General features: G+C 42.9%; 2 protein-coding genes across 11 annotated transcripts in view; one reads left to right on the top strand and one right to left on the bottom strand.

Annotated features, from left to right (window-relative positions):
- The window catches only part of COG5 (component of oligomeric golgi complex 5), a 284,068-nt gene extending 275,970 nt beyond the window's left edge, over nt 1-8,098 (top strand). Inside the window, exons 22-23 of one of the 4 annotated variants that reach the window (XR_004023181.2) lie at nt 1,791-2,800; nt 7,315-7,413. Coding sequence is in view for 3 of the 4 variants with exons in the window: in XM_030761468.2 (XP_030617328.1) it covers nt 7,315-7,429 (115 nt within the window). In the remaining variant the exon portion in view is untranslated. Of the gene's footprint in view, nt 1-31; nt 5,040-7,314 lie in introns of those variants that run through there. The other 3 variants (XM_030761468.2, XM_089917813.1, XM_089917814.1) reach the window with 3 other exon arrangements.
- Nucleotides 8,099-8,374: 276 nt separating this feature from the next.
- Nucleotides 8,375-16,019, bottom strand: part of HBP1 (HMG-box transcription factor 1) — a 30,983-nt gene continuing 23,338 nt past the window's right edge. For all 7 annotated transcript variants that reach the window (XM_089917817.1, XM_022554473.3, XM_089917818.1 and 4 more), the window contains 3 exons: nt 12,813-13,130; nt 10,558-10,699; nt 8,375-9,483 (listed from right to left, as the gene is read on the bottom strand). In XM_089917817.1, the coding sequence (XP_089773943.1) occupies nt 9,466-9,483; nt 10,558-10,699; nt 12,813-13,130 (478 nt within the window). In that variant the 3' untranslated portion in view covers nt 8,375-9,465. The remainder of the gene's footprint in view (nt 9,484-10,557; nt 10,700-12,812; nt 13,131-16,019) is intronic.

Genomic DNA, 16,019 nt, shown 5'->3' with positions numbered 1-16,019 from the left:
CCCCTCTTGTGCTGTCCCGTGCCTGATGCAGCCCTAAGAACCATGCGCTTCTGTTTTGAAAACCAACCTCAACTATGAAACGACTCCTTGCCTTGGCTCCATTTTCTGCTTCATTTCCACGTGGGGCAGTTACTGAAGTCGTGGAACGCAGATGGGAGTAAACGTGATACTGTTATTAGTAGAAAACAAGGACACCCAGCAGCCTAGTGCCTCTCAGGTGTGTTTATGCACGTGTGTGCACACATGCAGACACACCCACCACCCCCCGTACACCCCCGCCATGCCCAGGGTGGGATGCTTGCACTGTCACATACGACTTACTAAGCATCTCTCTTCCATCAGCACTCCCCTTTGAAATTTCCCTCACCAAAATCTCCAGAGACCTCTTAGCCGCCAAATGCAGATGTTTCTGTTCTCACTTTATCACTCTGCGGCTTTAGCTAGAAGTGACCACCGCTTCCTTCTTGAAACTGCTCATCAGCTGACCGATTCCACTTATTTTTATTGATACTCACCATGTGCCAGGCCCTGAGGACACAAAGCAAACCAAGACAGGCCCTGCCTTCTTGGATCTTCCATGGCACCTCCGTCATCTGTTTCTCTTCTCATCTCTGTGGCCATATTTTCCCTCAGTCTCGTTTGCTGAACTGTCTTCTTCTGTCCACTCCTTAAAGGCCATCATTTCCCACAGTGTGTTCCTGGCTCTTTTCCCTTCACGTTCGATCTGTACTTTGGTTCCCAGGTGAGCTCACCCAGACGCATGACTCTAGTGACCTCGTCTGTCTTGTGGCTCCGGGTCTGTGGTTCATCTTGGTTGCCCAGGGGCCTCAGGCCAGCAAACTTGCTGTCACATGTCATCACTCAAAGCCCCACAGAAATCTCAACCCCAAAATGCTGAAAGTAAATCATCTTTCCTTTCAAACCTGCTCATTCTCTTAGACTCACTGTCTTTTTTGTTTTTGTAAACTTTTTATCTTATATTGGAGTATAGCCAATTAACAATGTTGTGATAGTTTCAGGTGCACAGCAAAGGGACTCAGCCATACATAGACATGTATCCATTCTCCCCCAAAACTCCCCTCCCATCCAGGCTGCCACATAACATTGAGCAGAGTTCCCTGTGCTATATAGTAGGTCCTTGTTGGTTATCTGTTTTGAATATAGCAGTGTGTACATGTCGATCCCAAACTCCCTAAATATACCCCCATCCTTCCCCTGCCAGCCCCGTAACCATAAGTTCATTCTCTAAGTCTGTGAGTCTGCTTCTGTTTTGTAAATAAGTTTATTTGTATCATTTTTTTTTTAGATTCCGCATGTAAGGGATGTCATACGATATTTCTCTTTCTCTGTCTGATTTATTTCACTCAGTATGACAATCTCTGGGTCCATCCATGTTGTTGTAAATTGCATTATTTCATTCTTTTTAATGGCTGAGTAATATTCCATTGTATATACGTACCACATCTTATTTATCCATTCCTCTGTCGATGTAGACTCCCTGTCTTGGTTGGGGTGTCACTATCACCTATATCCAGCCAAGCTAGAAAACATTTAAGCCATCATTCAACTGCTCTGTCACCCTCATTCTCCAAAGCCAGGCAGTTGTACCTCTTAAAATCACTTTGGAAGCCATTCTCGACTCTTCCAAGGGACCCTAATGCTCTTAGCCTGGGGACCAGGGCACCAAACCAGCCTTTGCTTGAGTCTAAGAGCAGGGGATGAGTTGGGTTCTCCAGAGCCAGCCTGGGGCTCGTGTGCTGAAGTGGTTCTCGGCTGTGTTTGCACCCAAGAGTCACTTATGGAGCTTTGAAAAATCCACGTGTCAAGGCCACACCCTGACTGCCTCGGAATCTCCCTGGGAGCCAGCATCGGGATTTCTTAAAGTGGCCCGCGGCTCCGCAGCACAGCTGGGGCTTCACAGCACAGTCGTCAAGTGCGAGCCCACCCCACTCCACTCCCCCTGCCGCCGAGGAAGGAAGCTGTGGGGGTCGTGGAGGAAGCCTCAGCCTGCCAGATCCGGGAGCGGCGCCGAGTCCTCAAGTGTGGCGACCGGCGCCCAGGGGGAGCGCCCGGCCCTGCCAGTGGATAAAGAGGAGGGTGGCCCGCGCCCCTGCTCTTCTTCCGTGCTGGCCGCTTGTCCTCTCAGCTCTGAGTATCTGAGCGAAGAGTGGGGTGGGACGCGTGGTGAAGCTGTCACCGCCAGTGCGGCTTCTGGTTAAACGGCCCTCAGAAGAGGCCCCAGGTGTGGACGGGGGACTCCGCCGGGGCTGGTGTGGGGCTTTGCGGTGCCCTCCCCGAGTCCCGTTGACTTGCCAGCTGCAGCCCACTGGCTAGTACAGGAGTGCGCAGGGCTCAGTTGATGGAACAGGGCGCACCTTTGTCCTCTAACGAGTTGCACTGAGCTCATCTACAACAGTTGTCCTGCTATGGGCACATCACAAATCTGCTTCCTTTTGCTTCTTTTTAAAAATGTCTCCCGAGTGATTTCATCGGCAGTGCTGTTGCTGAGCCTATATTTAGCAACCGAAAACCGTGCTCAGAAATGCTGTCAAGCTTTTTGAATCAGGCCTGCGCATCACGCCACGCATGGCTGATACCAGAGCCTTCGGTCCTGAGCAGGGAATGAAGCCCTCCTCGGGGGCTCCAAACCCTGTGCTCCTGCTCCGGCCCAGGCTGCTAACAAAGCAGGAAGCTCTGTCCTAGAGAACGTCCTTTCTTACCTGTTATTGCAAAACTGATTTCATCCCTGCATACTGAAGCACCACTGGATGAATTTCTTGCCCCTGTAGATAAACCTAGGGTGAGTATTGCCCTTTAAATGTCAGTAAATTTGTTTTAGCTTTGGGGGCAAACCTTGTTGTAGACTCATCTCCTCCCGGCGCAGTGTGTTAAGTCGTCAGAAGTAGGGCAGATCGAGGGTACAGCAGCTACTGCTGCGGAACAAACGGCAAGTAATGACCTCTCCTCTGCCTTCCTTTCTGCTTCCTTTTGACACCAGACATTTCTCTAGAGCTTGAATGGATCCTAGTCAAGTTAATTTTAAAAGTGGAGTCATCAGTGACTCCTGGGGCCGAGTGGGGTAAGTGGGGAAGATGGTACCTCCCGGCCCCTGCCAGGCAGGCATGTGCGCCCTTGGGGGCGGGGCGGCAGCCTGGGGAACTCCTGGGGGTCTGCAGGTATTGACTACGTTCTCGGCAAAGATGAAGACTGAGGTTGTGATGGAAAGATTTCTCAAGTTCTGCACAAGAGGTAGGATTGGCAGCATACATACCGACTCGATATTGGCAGTAGGACAGCAACTCTTCTGACTGTGGCCTCTTCTCCTTTGTTTTTCCTGAGTCTCAGTAGGGGAACACCTTTATGGTGTCACAACTATATACAGACTTTATTTGCTTATTGGTACTTTTCACCTGTACAATCGTCAGACAGTTCTCAGTGCCCCGTGCATCCTTGGACCCCTTGCCCTCCTCCTGGCGTCCAGGGCCCACGGGCTGGGAACCATTCCCTCAGCTGCTCCACTTCTGCAGAACCACGGGATCCCTGTTGTTGGAGGTGGGGGTTTGGTCTCCACATAGGAACATCTTTCAGGTGTTCCTATGGTGTGAGATCCCTTCCAGTTCTGGGAACTGGGTGCCTGAGGTGAGACCCAGGGGAGGATGGAGTCAGGGGAAGGCCTGCGAAGGCACATGGTAGTTTTTTAAGTCATTTAGGTATCTCTGTACTAAGCACACTGATAGGTCCTGCCTGACAAAAATCAATTTTGTGTGTTCCGTAAAATCCTCCACTTGGTTAGTTTATATCACATTGGGCAGTGTTGCCATGTTACCACAAACCCTCCCTTCTGCTAATTGTTTGCACAATTCCTATACTAATTTCTTTTTTCAATAAGGGTAACTTTAATAATCTTCCTATTTTGGATACAAACCAGAGTTGAGACTCTTACATAATGCTTGGCCCGACTTCCAAGAAAGCTGATGTTTTGCTCAAGCAAATGAAGTAATAATTGCTTGAAAATCTTGCTCTGATTTTACGTGGGAGGGCAGCTTTAATCTTTTTTCTCTCCCTAGTTCTGATGGTGTTTTTGATGAAAACCAAAAACACTAACCAAACTCATTTCTGAACTTTCTTCCACATATTGTCTAGTTTTATGTAATATCTTAACCTTCTGAAAGCAGATGAAACTGCTAAGTGAATTTTTGTCCATTGATTAGATAAAAATGACTCTAACCCATTCATTGCAGAATTACAGTTTCTGTGAATTTCGGTGCATTAATTTCTTAGACTGATACATATACACCATTGTCTCAAAGACAGTTGGAGCCCTTGGGGGTTTCTCTACCTTGTGTGAATCTGGAGGGACTACATGTTGGGAGTGGGGCGTTTGCCCAGGATGCCATAGCAACTTAAATAGCATTACTAAAAGAAACAAGTTTTTTCACAGAGAAACAGCTTCATCTAAGGCTCAGCCCTGACATGAATAAGGCATCTCACAGGACATTGTTCTTTAAGGGCATTAAATTCCATTTTGCTTGCCTGTACTTTTGAGGATCCCTGCACTCATGCTTCTCTTTTATTTCCTTTCTTCATTGCTTTTGTCTTTTTCATTACAATTCTCTGTCTTCCTGTATCTAATTCACTTTTTTAATTCGTTCACCCTGCATTTGGCAAGCATTTAGGTCCTGGGGCTACATAAATGCAGAAAACAGCCCCAAGCCTCAGAGTTGTTACATATTAAGAGGGAAACTAACCAACACACAGATCCTTTCACAGCAATGTGGTCATGCATGGTAGAAGCGTAAACAACTTGCTCCTTACATGGAGAATCTGAGGCCATCAGAAGCACGGTGGGGAAAACCGTATTTGAGTGCTTCATAGGTTCACAGATGTACTTGGAAGAGAGCCAGGTTCTTCACAGTACGATCCTTTAACTCTCAAAACTAAATCATGTAGGTATTCTCCCCACTTTGCAGATGAGCAAATAGGCTCAAAATGTAGCCCAGATCACACAGCTAGTTCGGTGTGGGGCGGGGGGGGGGGGGGGGGGGCGGGTGGCGCGCAGAGCCTGATGTACCAGTGGTGCTTCTTAACTAAGAGCCTGCCAGGCCCCCGCAGAGCTGGTTTCTAGTTTGATTACTTTAGCATGAGTAGTAAAGTATTACTTCACTTGAAGCCAGCCTTCAAGGATCCGTCCCCAAATGCTGGGGTCTGGCTAAGCCACGTTATTGGTGCAGAAGTCCCAGACCTTTCCACTTTATGTGACTCCACGGTGGATTCAGCTTTGTGCTGCCTCGAGTTAGGAAAGGCTTTATCTAAAGGCATTTGGGCTGGTCCTGTGTAAAAGCTCTACGAGGAAGAAAGCGGGGAGGGGCGTTCCAAAGATAAGAATGGTTAATGAAGAAGCTGTGTCTTGCTAATAATGAGACAAGCCAGTGTGGTTGAAGGGAAACAGGCCCTTTTTGGAGCCCGACCTTGTTAGGCAGAGACATCTTTCTTTCAGAGTGGTATTTGCACGAGCACCCAGGTCTCTCAGGGTTGGGCTGAGAGTCACCAGTGAGCTGGATGGAGCTGCTCTGCCTGTGTCGGTAACGCGAACAACGGAAACTAATGATTTGAGGGTCTTTTTAGGGCACAGCAAACGGTTTGGAACCCAGCAGTCGCACAGCGTTGGGGGAGGTTGTTGATGAAGCTGGTGTTCGGTGGGGTTGTGAGTGGAGACACTGCCCCGATGGCGAGAGGGCATGGCAGGTCACGGACCTCAGGTGGCCGTCTCTGGCTGTAGTGTGGCAGGTCCTCTAGTGCAGGGCTGATGGCACCAGGGTGACCACCACCTACGAGGCTACAGCAGCAATTAGGGAACAAGATGGCAGGGTTGAGACTGAAGCTAAAGGGGAGAGGAGGGACCGGATGTGGTAACGTGGGGTAAGTTAAAAGTGGTGGTCAGGTGTAGGACTAAAAGAATTTTAGATACAGACCTTGGGGAGATGATGGTGTCCTTTGCTGAAATAGGGGAAGGGACAGAACGCTACCCTTCGCCTGGGTTTTTTTATTCTAGGTTTGTTTTTTCCTTTTTCTTTGATATTTTTTAGACCAGATTTAGGTTCACAGCAGATTTGAGAAGGCACAGATTTTTCCCTATGTCCCCTGCCCCCACTGCACAGCCGCCCCCATTATCAACACCCCCTCCTCCACAGTGGCCCCATTTGTTACAGCTGGGAAACCCACATGGACATCATGGTCACCCAGCGTCCACAGCTTACACCGGGGCTCACTCTCAGTGTTACACGTTCCATGGGTTCGGACAGCCCTGGGTTTCTGACAGGTGAGTTTGAGGGAGACCTGGAAGGAATCAGATAAAGATGTCCAGAACACAGAGATCAGGAGGGAGGTCAGGGCTGGAAATGAGAGATTGGAGATTCAGTTGTGTATGAAACCATGACAGTGGCTAGTGGGGTTGCAGGGCGCTGTGGTGTGAGCACAGCTGGACACGCGCCTGGCAAGTATATCCCCTGCAGTGAAATGAAAATAACGGCCAAGCCTGACAGAGGATGCATATTTTCAGTGTTTGGGAGCAAATAAAAGTGAAAAATTACACATTAGATGGGACTTGAGACAGTATGTGAGCCGAGTTATGGTATTAACTTACATCTTTATGGAAATGCTCTACTCTCAAGAGTGTGAAACTTCATGGCTATGACAAAAAACTGTTCTACTTGGAACTTAAATAGACCAATAATGAAAAATATGCATAAACGAACAAGGACAGGGCTGGACTTGACCTGTGGGCTGGTTTGCTGAGCCCCGGATCTAATTCATGAGAACATCATCATCATACCCTTGGCTGAATTCAGACTGCCTGCCTCCTCGTCGCCTAACAGGCCAACAGTTGGAGCCTAAGAACAATTGATCCTACTTGTGGTAACAGGAATACAAAGCCCTGCCAGTGTCAGTGTGTGCTGAGCGAGGGTCCCGCCTCCGGCAGTGCCGTGCACGCTGCACAGTGCAGGGCGCCCCCTCGTGAGCTCGGTGCGTCGACACAGGCTGCGCTTGGCTCCGCAGAAGTCTCTTCAGTAGGAAAGAAATCTTAGCCGCCAGAGAGCCTCCGATTGGGTGATGAGACCACTAAGTGCAACGCAGGCTGAAAACCGTGCACAGCTCTGCACCTTAACCACAGGAACGCGACCAACAAGTGTTTGAGGGCTGGTCGACTGGGCAAAGCAGTTCCAGAAATGGGCTGCTTTTAGGTGTTGGCATCCTCCGAGCTCTTTTAATTTCATTTGTATAATCTTCTGATCCTTGTTTTCTTTTGGTTTTCAGGGGTGCCCTGGAAGCTTATGTTCAATCAGTTAAAAGCAGAGAAGGCAAAGAATTTGCACCAGTTTATCCCATAATGGTTCAGCTGCTTCAAAAAGCTATGTCTGCTCTTCAGTAATAATGTGAAGTATTTCTTAATGTCCATTTTGTGCTAACCCATCCAAGGTTGGCAATTAAACTAACACACACTCTAAAGGACAGCTGCCATCTACTATTTTAAGAATGTAATTGAATTTTTTGTATTTCCTGTTGATCTTTGCTGTTTACCTCTGAAGCCCTTCTACCTTACGTAGCATAAAATGTCAAAACTGATTCATCATCACCACCTTCCAACTCTGTGGACCTGATTTTTTCCAGAAAGGTACCAAACTCTTGTGTCTCCTCTCAGGCTTTTCTGTGAGGCTATCTAAAACTTCTTTCCCATCACAGAGTCCCCGCTGCTTCTTAAGGGATTCGACCAACTTATAGTAAGTACACTGCTTCTCCCCAACTGGCATCCCTCCTCACTGGATAAGTAGGTAGCCCAGTGGTTTCCATATTTGGCTGCATATTAGACTCACTGGTAGAAGCTTTAAAAAACCCTGATGCCCAATTTGTACCCCTTATTAACACGTATGGGGGTAGAAGCCAAGCATTAGTATTTAAAAATATATATATCCTGAAGTGTTTCCAACGTGCAACAAAGCTTGGGAACCACTGGCATATCCCAAAGCTAAGATGTAGGGCTAAATGTTGTTTAACTGTGTCTTACTGTATCTTTAATAAAGATAGAGCAAGGCTGTCTTTACACTCGTGTGTGTCATTTTATTAAAAACAGACTTTTGGGGCTGTTCAACTTTGTAACAGAGATGCCAAGTTAAAAATAACTTTTACTCTACAAGATTTCTTATAAATAGTAGGTAATCTAGGGCCTTAGCTTTCTATTGCCCTTGCTGTCATTAACATTTTATTTTAAATTTAATGTTTAAAATCCCATAAGCCACTTCTAAAATATTTTCCATCTCCTGAACCTGTTATTCTGATGACTCATTGGTAAAGTTCAGTCAGGATCAATCGGTGGAAGTCAGAGATAAACAATTTTTTTCATTTTATTTGAAATAATATACAAGAATATAGTGTGCAAAATTTAGGGGCAACATCATGAAGAAGTGTAATGAACTGAAATTCAATTTTACAGCTGTGATTCCTAACCAGAAACACCACTGGGTAAGTAACATGAAAAGCCATGATTGTAGCTCAGAGCATAAGCAGCTGTATTGCCATTGTGTTTGCTCTCACTGTAGACAGTTTGGAGGAAAGTAAAGTGCACGTGTTGCACTGCATAAGTGCAAAGTCTGCCCCCACCATAGAGATACGATGACAAATACGATATTAAGATATGTGGCTGAGGAGATACAGGACACAAAAGTTAAAAATACAATGGTGTCAACCGTTAACAGCACCATTACAGTGACTATACCCCAATGCTATTCACTAACTTTACCTTGGCCTGGGCTGTCTCCATCGAACAAGGGGTGGGTGCTGCCACCTGGCGCGTCCACTCAGCATGCTCCGGGAGCCGTGGCAGGTGGCTCTCAGGCTGTGACACTGACACCATCCACCTGCCCCCTGTTCCGGCAACCTCTTGGCACTGGCCAGACTAGGAGCCCCCCGTGTTTGGCACAGATGCTGAGCCATATGGTGGTTGCTCAAGGAAAGGCCAACTCCCGGCTTCTGCTTCACTCCATTACGTATACAATACAGATTAATAAGCAGTAAGGAGCCAATGTATAAACAGCAGTTACATATTTTTAAATTCCCCCTTTGTACAATTTAAAATAAAACATGTATACACTTCTCCTCTCTTTCTACTGTACTTTAGCACCACAGGATATCAATTTTCAAGCCTATATTACCTGATAGACATATATGAAGTTTGGAAGAAAATAAGGCAATTTGGTTTACAATGTTGATAGTTTTAGCTTACTTAATGCTCTAATGGAGAAAGCAAATCCTCACTCATATTATTAAATCAATCATTTCAAGACTCAATGCTATCAGTATCTTACGGTCACACGGATTCAGGACAAATGGTGAGACCTTGATCTTCTTAAGTCTTTCCATCAACAGTCAGTGTTTATGCAAATACAGACTTAAGAACATTAGCATCCTGGTTTAATGTTGTTGTGAGCCCTGTGGAGATAAAATAACTCAGTGAATGTTTACACATCAATACATAGCAATTCTACAAATGAAAGCTAAGATGGATAATATAATGTTAACAACCATACTATTAAAAAAAGATTGCTTTCTCAAAGGTGGTGATTTTTTTAAAGTCTGATAATACCTGATGGTCCAAGCATCCAGAAAATTTATGAAAATGCTGAGACAAGAGAGATCGACTAGGATGAGCAGACAGGAAAGGGGATCCAGGCCAAGTCCTACCACATGGAATCCTAAAGAACTTCAAAAATCTAGTTCAGTCACCCTCATACTGGAATCTGACTGCTGACTGCTGCTTTATAAGAAATTCTTACACAGATGAGAACCACATGTTACTATGCAGAAATAGACAAATACAGAGAATGAATTAGAACATCCTTGGCCAGCCCTCCTGCTGCGAAGTACTGATGCTCTCCCTTTGTCTTTAAATGGTATTTCAAATTGAGCTCATTCTGTTCTATCAATCATGTGATGTTTTCTTGTAATTAACCGAAAACACTTAAAAGATGCTAGTCTAGTAATGGAAAAGTTTTAACAATCAGGTCTATCCAATACAGCATTATTATGGTGCAAACTTGTTTACTAGCCTTCCCGGGCCTTTCTATTTCTTCTCCTTGCTGAGATTTTTAACCTAGAAATTCTGTGCAAATGTCAGAAGTCCCCACCTCCACAGCCCATCACCAATTAAGAAAAGAAGGCTGTTGAGACATACCACCCCAAATCAGAAAATTCCTCTCCTGTGATAGTAATGAGTTAATAAGCCCCATCTTTCAACCCAACCAGAAATACTCATTTCAGATTCTTCTACTTTAGCATCTCTAGCAAACATTCCTACTTTCCAAGCTATGAGAGTAAATGGCACTAATGACGAAAGGCAGCCTGCCTTATATGATGGTGTGCAAACATTACTTAGGTTCTGAAAGGTAAGAAGGCTGAGAAACAGCATCAACGCCCTTTTAAAGCTTCTAACAACCGCTCCAATACGCTAGTACAATTTTGGAGTTAAGTCAAGATCACTTTAAGCAACTACTTGTTGAAACATACTGAATTGGTTCTTTTCCTTTTCCAACAGTCAGGATTTAAACGTTTTTGTTCTTCAGCCAAAGCCTTTGCTTCTAATGTATACATTCTCCTCTCTTCATTCTTCATTTTCTTCCACCTGTCACCAAGGATCACACTTATGGCTCTGTAAAAGAAACATTTACACAGTGTTGAAAGCAAGAATTTTTCAGAAAACTCATGTCAAGTGCTGCTACTTTAGGAAGAAGTAGAAAGTTGAAAGACAAAAATCTCGTCCAACATAGAGAAGGAGAAAGGTCAAGACTACTGCACTCATTTCCAGTAAAATCTGAAGTCATGGTCCATTCATCGTAATCTTGGCAATTAAAGCCGCCTAGAATAGGGCCAATATCTAAAAGGGCTAAAAACTGGATATTTTACACAGCTTAGATTTGAAGAAAAAAGTTAAATATTTCAACGAAATGGTTTGTTTGAATTACCATTGGGTACATCGGTCTTCCAAAGATGTTTAAGATGATTAAGGCAGACAGTGTTTAATATCAGCAGCATAAAGTATTCACCTTGTATTGAAAGGTATTCTTACTTTCTGTTTGTGCCCATAACCCATCAAATAATCACGATAGCCTTTTTTCATTCATGCAACCGCCGTGAAAATGTGGTGGCGCTAACTATGCACACTTAGCACTTATCTCCAAAAACACCACCAAATAAACCTTAGGCCACATTTACACTTACTACTTAAGAAAACCGGATAAACTCAAAGGGGAAAAAGTCAAACTGGTAAGACCCATCATGATAGAAATTTGAAGCTGTTCCCTATTTATTAATTTGCTCCCAAAACTACTAAAATGGTCTCATCCAGAACAGGCAGACACAAACTGTTACCCTTTTGTGAAGAGCTTAACCCTCATTAACCCTTAATTTCATGACACTCATACGAAACAGGTGGTCTGGAATGACTGCATGAAGTACATACAAAAGATTTCACAATGGCTGACATGGAAGCTAGAAAACAGGCATCTGAGCTTTAGAACAGTCGCCACAGAAGCTCTACTTGAAAAGAAATTTAAAATGTAGTAAATGTATTTTTTAATCCAGTAAGTCGATGCAATTCAACATTGCACTGCATCTTCTTTTAGTAAAATAAAAACCAGTTTTTATAGTCTCCGAGTTAAAGGTACTATATAATGGTTGACACATTTACTAGTGAAATTGATTAAAAAGTATTCACATATGTATCAATTTCCAAGTCACAGATGCATCTGGTACAAGAAGCTTCTCTTTTTAAAATGGAAGTATTTGGGGTGGGCAGAATGGGTGAAGATGGTCAACAGGTACAAACTTCCAGTTTTAAGTGATGGAGCTGTAATGTACAGCAGGGTGAGTACAGTGAATAATACTGTGGTATATTTGAAAATTGCTAAGAACATAGATCTTAAAAGTTCCTATCACAAGAAAAAAAATTACTATGTATGGTGATGGATATTAGACTAGTTGTGATCATTTCTTAATATGTACAAATAGTAAATCATTATGTTGTGCACCTGAAACTAATATAATGTCATATGTCAATTATATCTCATGTATATATATATGTGTATATATATAAAAAGATCATGAGTCATTAAAACCGGAATTCAAAGCTGAATTATTTTATGTGCATAATCATTTGACTTTTCTCAGAATATCAAGGATTAAGGGAACTAAGAAGAATGGAGAAGATAATTTTAATTCGTGGAGAGCTTGGTTGGTTTGAGAGGAAGCGAGCAGTAGAGGATTCTAAGAGATGAGGTATGGGCACAAGCAAACAGTAGGAAGGACTCGCACTGTTAACTTTTATCCCTGGGCTCTAGTGAGGACCCCTCGTGGTCTTTTGACAAATCTAGCAGTCATTACAAACTGCCAATGCCTGCACATCCCATAGCATGACACAGTTGTAAAACAAGTACATCCTTGAGATCTGACACAAGAAGGTGCTAGTCTTTTCTGTAAAGATGGAACAGTCAATTGTTAGAACTGTGTCATCTAACAGGCAAGTGACATTTAATATTATTTTAGAAGGCAGATCCTTACCTCTTAGCTAACCTAATTATCTGTCTAGGTATTATGAAACAGTTACACATGACCCTAAAAATTCCACTTAAACATTTTACTTTAAAATCAACCTGGAAAACAGAATTCAATAATGAAAGCTATTGAATAACTTAACTGTCCCAGCTCCTCTGAACTGCACAGAAGTGTTACTGAATTGTTATAGTCAGAATTATCACTATTTTTACCTGTTATCTTTCCCTGGATACATCTGAGTATATTCAACTCTGTATTTTTTGGCAAAAAGCATGAAGGCATTCATTGGTCTTTTGCACTTGTTAGGAGAAGTGGCACTCACAGTCCCTGAGCTGTGGGTTTTGACAGCTTTAGCATACAAGGAATTGGAAGAGAGCTGTGAGGATCCCGGGGAGCCACAGTTTTTACTGAATCCAGATCTTTCAAAGTCTTGACCTCCAGGTCCTCCACAAGACAAAGATGCACGACGCTGACGAGCCATACTACTTAACACATAGACTGCAGAGGAATCCATAGGCGTGAAGTCATAGCTGTAAATAAATATATAAATTCATTAACAGGATTTTAATTCAGTATAGTTATCTGATTTGTGAAAACAGGATTAAAAAAAAAAAGACCCTTAAGATCTGATTGGAAATTTCAATGTATTTTACCTTAAATAATGTTACCAACACTACTTTAGCAACTTCACCATTGATAGTTGCTTGTAAGATGAAAGCTTATGTATGCATTTACTAAATTTATTTTTTTAATCTTAATACAAAATGTTTTTATAAAAGACTTCCAAGCCTCCCCACTTCAAAGGAATCTGTTACAATCCACATACTTTATTCATAGCAAACACCTTCTTCAGATCCCATACAACTCATTCCTACTTTAGATTCATTTTTTGACAAATTTGATAATCTAATTTGTTGACCTCTAGAAGCCTGAAACTACAAAATTAAAACAGAGTAGCAAGCGTATACCAGGCCTAAGGACTAACTACTACATAAGACAAGATGTTGGGTAAGGACAGATAGAAGTGGTTAAATGTAGCTAAAGAAACTTTAAATGCACAGTAGCCTGGGTCATCTGTTTACAATGACATGTGAATACAGTCATACATGCATTAGTCTCCCCTCAAGGCTATCCATATATTATAACATAGCCTAATAACTTAAAACCCCACATTGATCAGGAAAGGCCACATTTTGTTAGGTATGTTCAGTTTATATAGGTATATAAGCTTTCCATATCATCTCCTTTTCTCAACAAGCCTGCGTGGCGATTATCATTATCCTCTCTTTATATGAAGAAACAAGCTAAAAAAGTATTGTTCACCCAAGGCCTCACATCTACTAGCTCTCAACCCAGATCTGTTTGTCCAGCTCCAAAGCCCCAGGTTTCCTCATGAGTACCATGGTACTCTGCACTGCTGTTGGCAAACCTCAAGGTGAATAACCATCAGATTAATTGAAAACATCATCTGAAAATTAGAAATAACGTAGACCACAGCCTAAAAATATACCTGTCAAGAGAATTCTCTTGTTCCAACTCTGTTAACTTCACTGCTTACACTGGTAATCTCAGCAGAAAATCTTTTACTTCACCCCAACTCCTCTTTCTCTCCCTGAAACAGAGATTCTGGCAGTCCATCAACAGGTTGATAATAGCTACAGGAATAGTATCCGCCTACAGGTGAAGCAATGTGCGATTATGAATGATTCTGACATACAGAGAGCTACCTGAGTGAGGTGCACGCCATTCACTGCACACAGTAAAAATGACTTTTACCAATTATCAACCACACAACATCTGCTTTTTTACAGGTATTACATGAAATAAGTGTACTTACAAGTATGACTCCAAAATCATCCAATAAATGCTTAGCAATCAGTATTATGCCAGAGAAATAATTTTTGCTATCTTAAGCCCCTCTCATATGTAATTTAGAAAAATAGCAAACTTAAGCATTTGTAAATGAACCTGACACAAAATTATTAATTTCTACTGCAGGAAAATAATTATAATTTGAAATACCGAAAGATTTAAAAATAGGGTAAGCTAATTGCCTACTGAAATTTGAAAACTCCACCATCTAGTGGTACAAATATAACCGTCATCCATTTCCATTATGGATACAATTTAAAGTAGCTTGAAATATTCAATCACAGAATTCAGATTTTTGACATGACTACAGCATTATATTACATAAAATATCTTTTTAAAAGAGCTTAATTTTTTGCTATACTGAGCATTCGCTCTCTTTGCTATCTGTTCCTAAAATGTGCCTTATTTCACCTCACTTTTTTTCTACATGCCATTCCTCGAGCTTAGGATGCCCCTTTCCACCGTCATTGTCTATTGCTCTTAAAGAAAAAGTACAATAGTTTAGTGTCTATTAACTGAATCAGAAATACTAACTCACTTAACCCTCCCTTCGATATGATCCTCATTTTACAGCTTTTTTCTTTGTTTTGAAGACCATGGAAAAATTAACTTACCCCAGTTTCCGCAGCAAAGCTATCACAGAGCCCGGCTGTGAATCCAGGCAGTCTGCTGCAGAGCTGTGTTGCTTACCAGGCTACACTGCCTCCCAACCAGCACCTACACATGGTACACACGGCCTCATCCATTCCCTTCTCTAGGCTGGAAGCAAAGAGGCAGGCCTATGTCTTAACTGATCTTCAATCCCCAGTGCCAGCACATATTAGGCTCTCAACATGACTGACAACTGACCGAGAGGGTAAAATAAATCACTCTGGAGAACGTAATAATATAAAATTTTAATTGGGCTCATAGCCCGTCTCTGCCACTTACTAATGGTATGAGCTTGGGCAGGTAACCCTCTAGCCTCAGTTTACTTAGCTCTGAAAAGAAGATAATATTTGCTATGCAGTGTTGCACAGCTGGCAGAACAGACTGTATAAAACACTTAAGGCAGAGGCGAGCACACAGCAGGTACTCAACTGGGGTATCAATTATTATTGTAGAAGTAGTCTAGATTGGTAAAGTGACTGTCCTAAACCTGCCTGATGCCTAGAAGATTGGCCTCAATACCCAATGTCTCAAATGGGCTTCTTCAACTCAAGCTCTCACCTGGAAGCTTCCTTTCTACAATAGAGCCACCTACTGTGTTTAAGAGCTCATCCATCAGTTTATTGCTGACTTCTTCTGGTCCTCAGCAAGCTAACATCTACTCCAGTGCCCTTCCTAGACCAGCATGACCCAAGATCACCTACTGTGTGCCAGCTGGATACTATAATTTCTAGTCCTCACAACAAGGAGCAGAGTTAGGCAGGTGTTATCACCTCCATTTTACAGTTAAAACACTGAGGCTTGCATTTGCAGCAACATGGATGGGCCTAGAGATTATCTTACTAAGCAAAGTAAGTCAAAAAGACAACCATATGATCTAAAATGTGACAGGGAATTCC

The sequence above is a fragment of the Delphinapterus leucas genome, chromosome 9 (assembly GCF_059928025.1).
Source record: "Delphinapterus leucas isolate spDelLeu-1000000601 "Yukka" chromosome 9, BTC_Dleu_Yukka2, whole genome shotgun sequence".
In the NCBI taxonomy this organism is placed as follows: Eukaryota; Metazoa; Chordata; class Mammalia; order Artiodactyla; family Monodontidae; genus Delphinapterus; species Delphinapterus leucas.
Note: the sequence above shows the minus strand (reverse complement) of the source record. Positions and strands in the feature narration are given on the sequence as shown.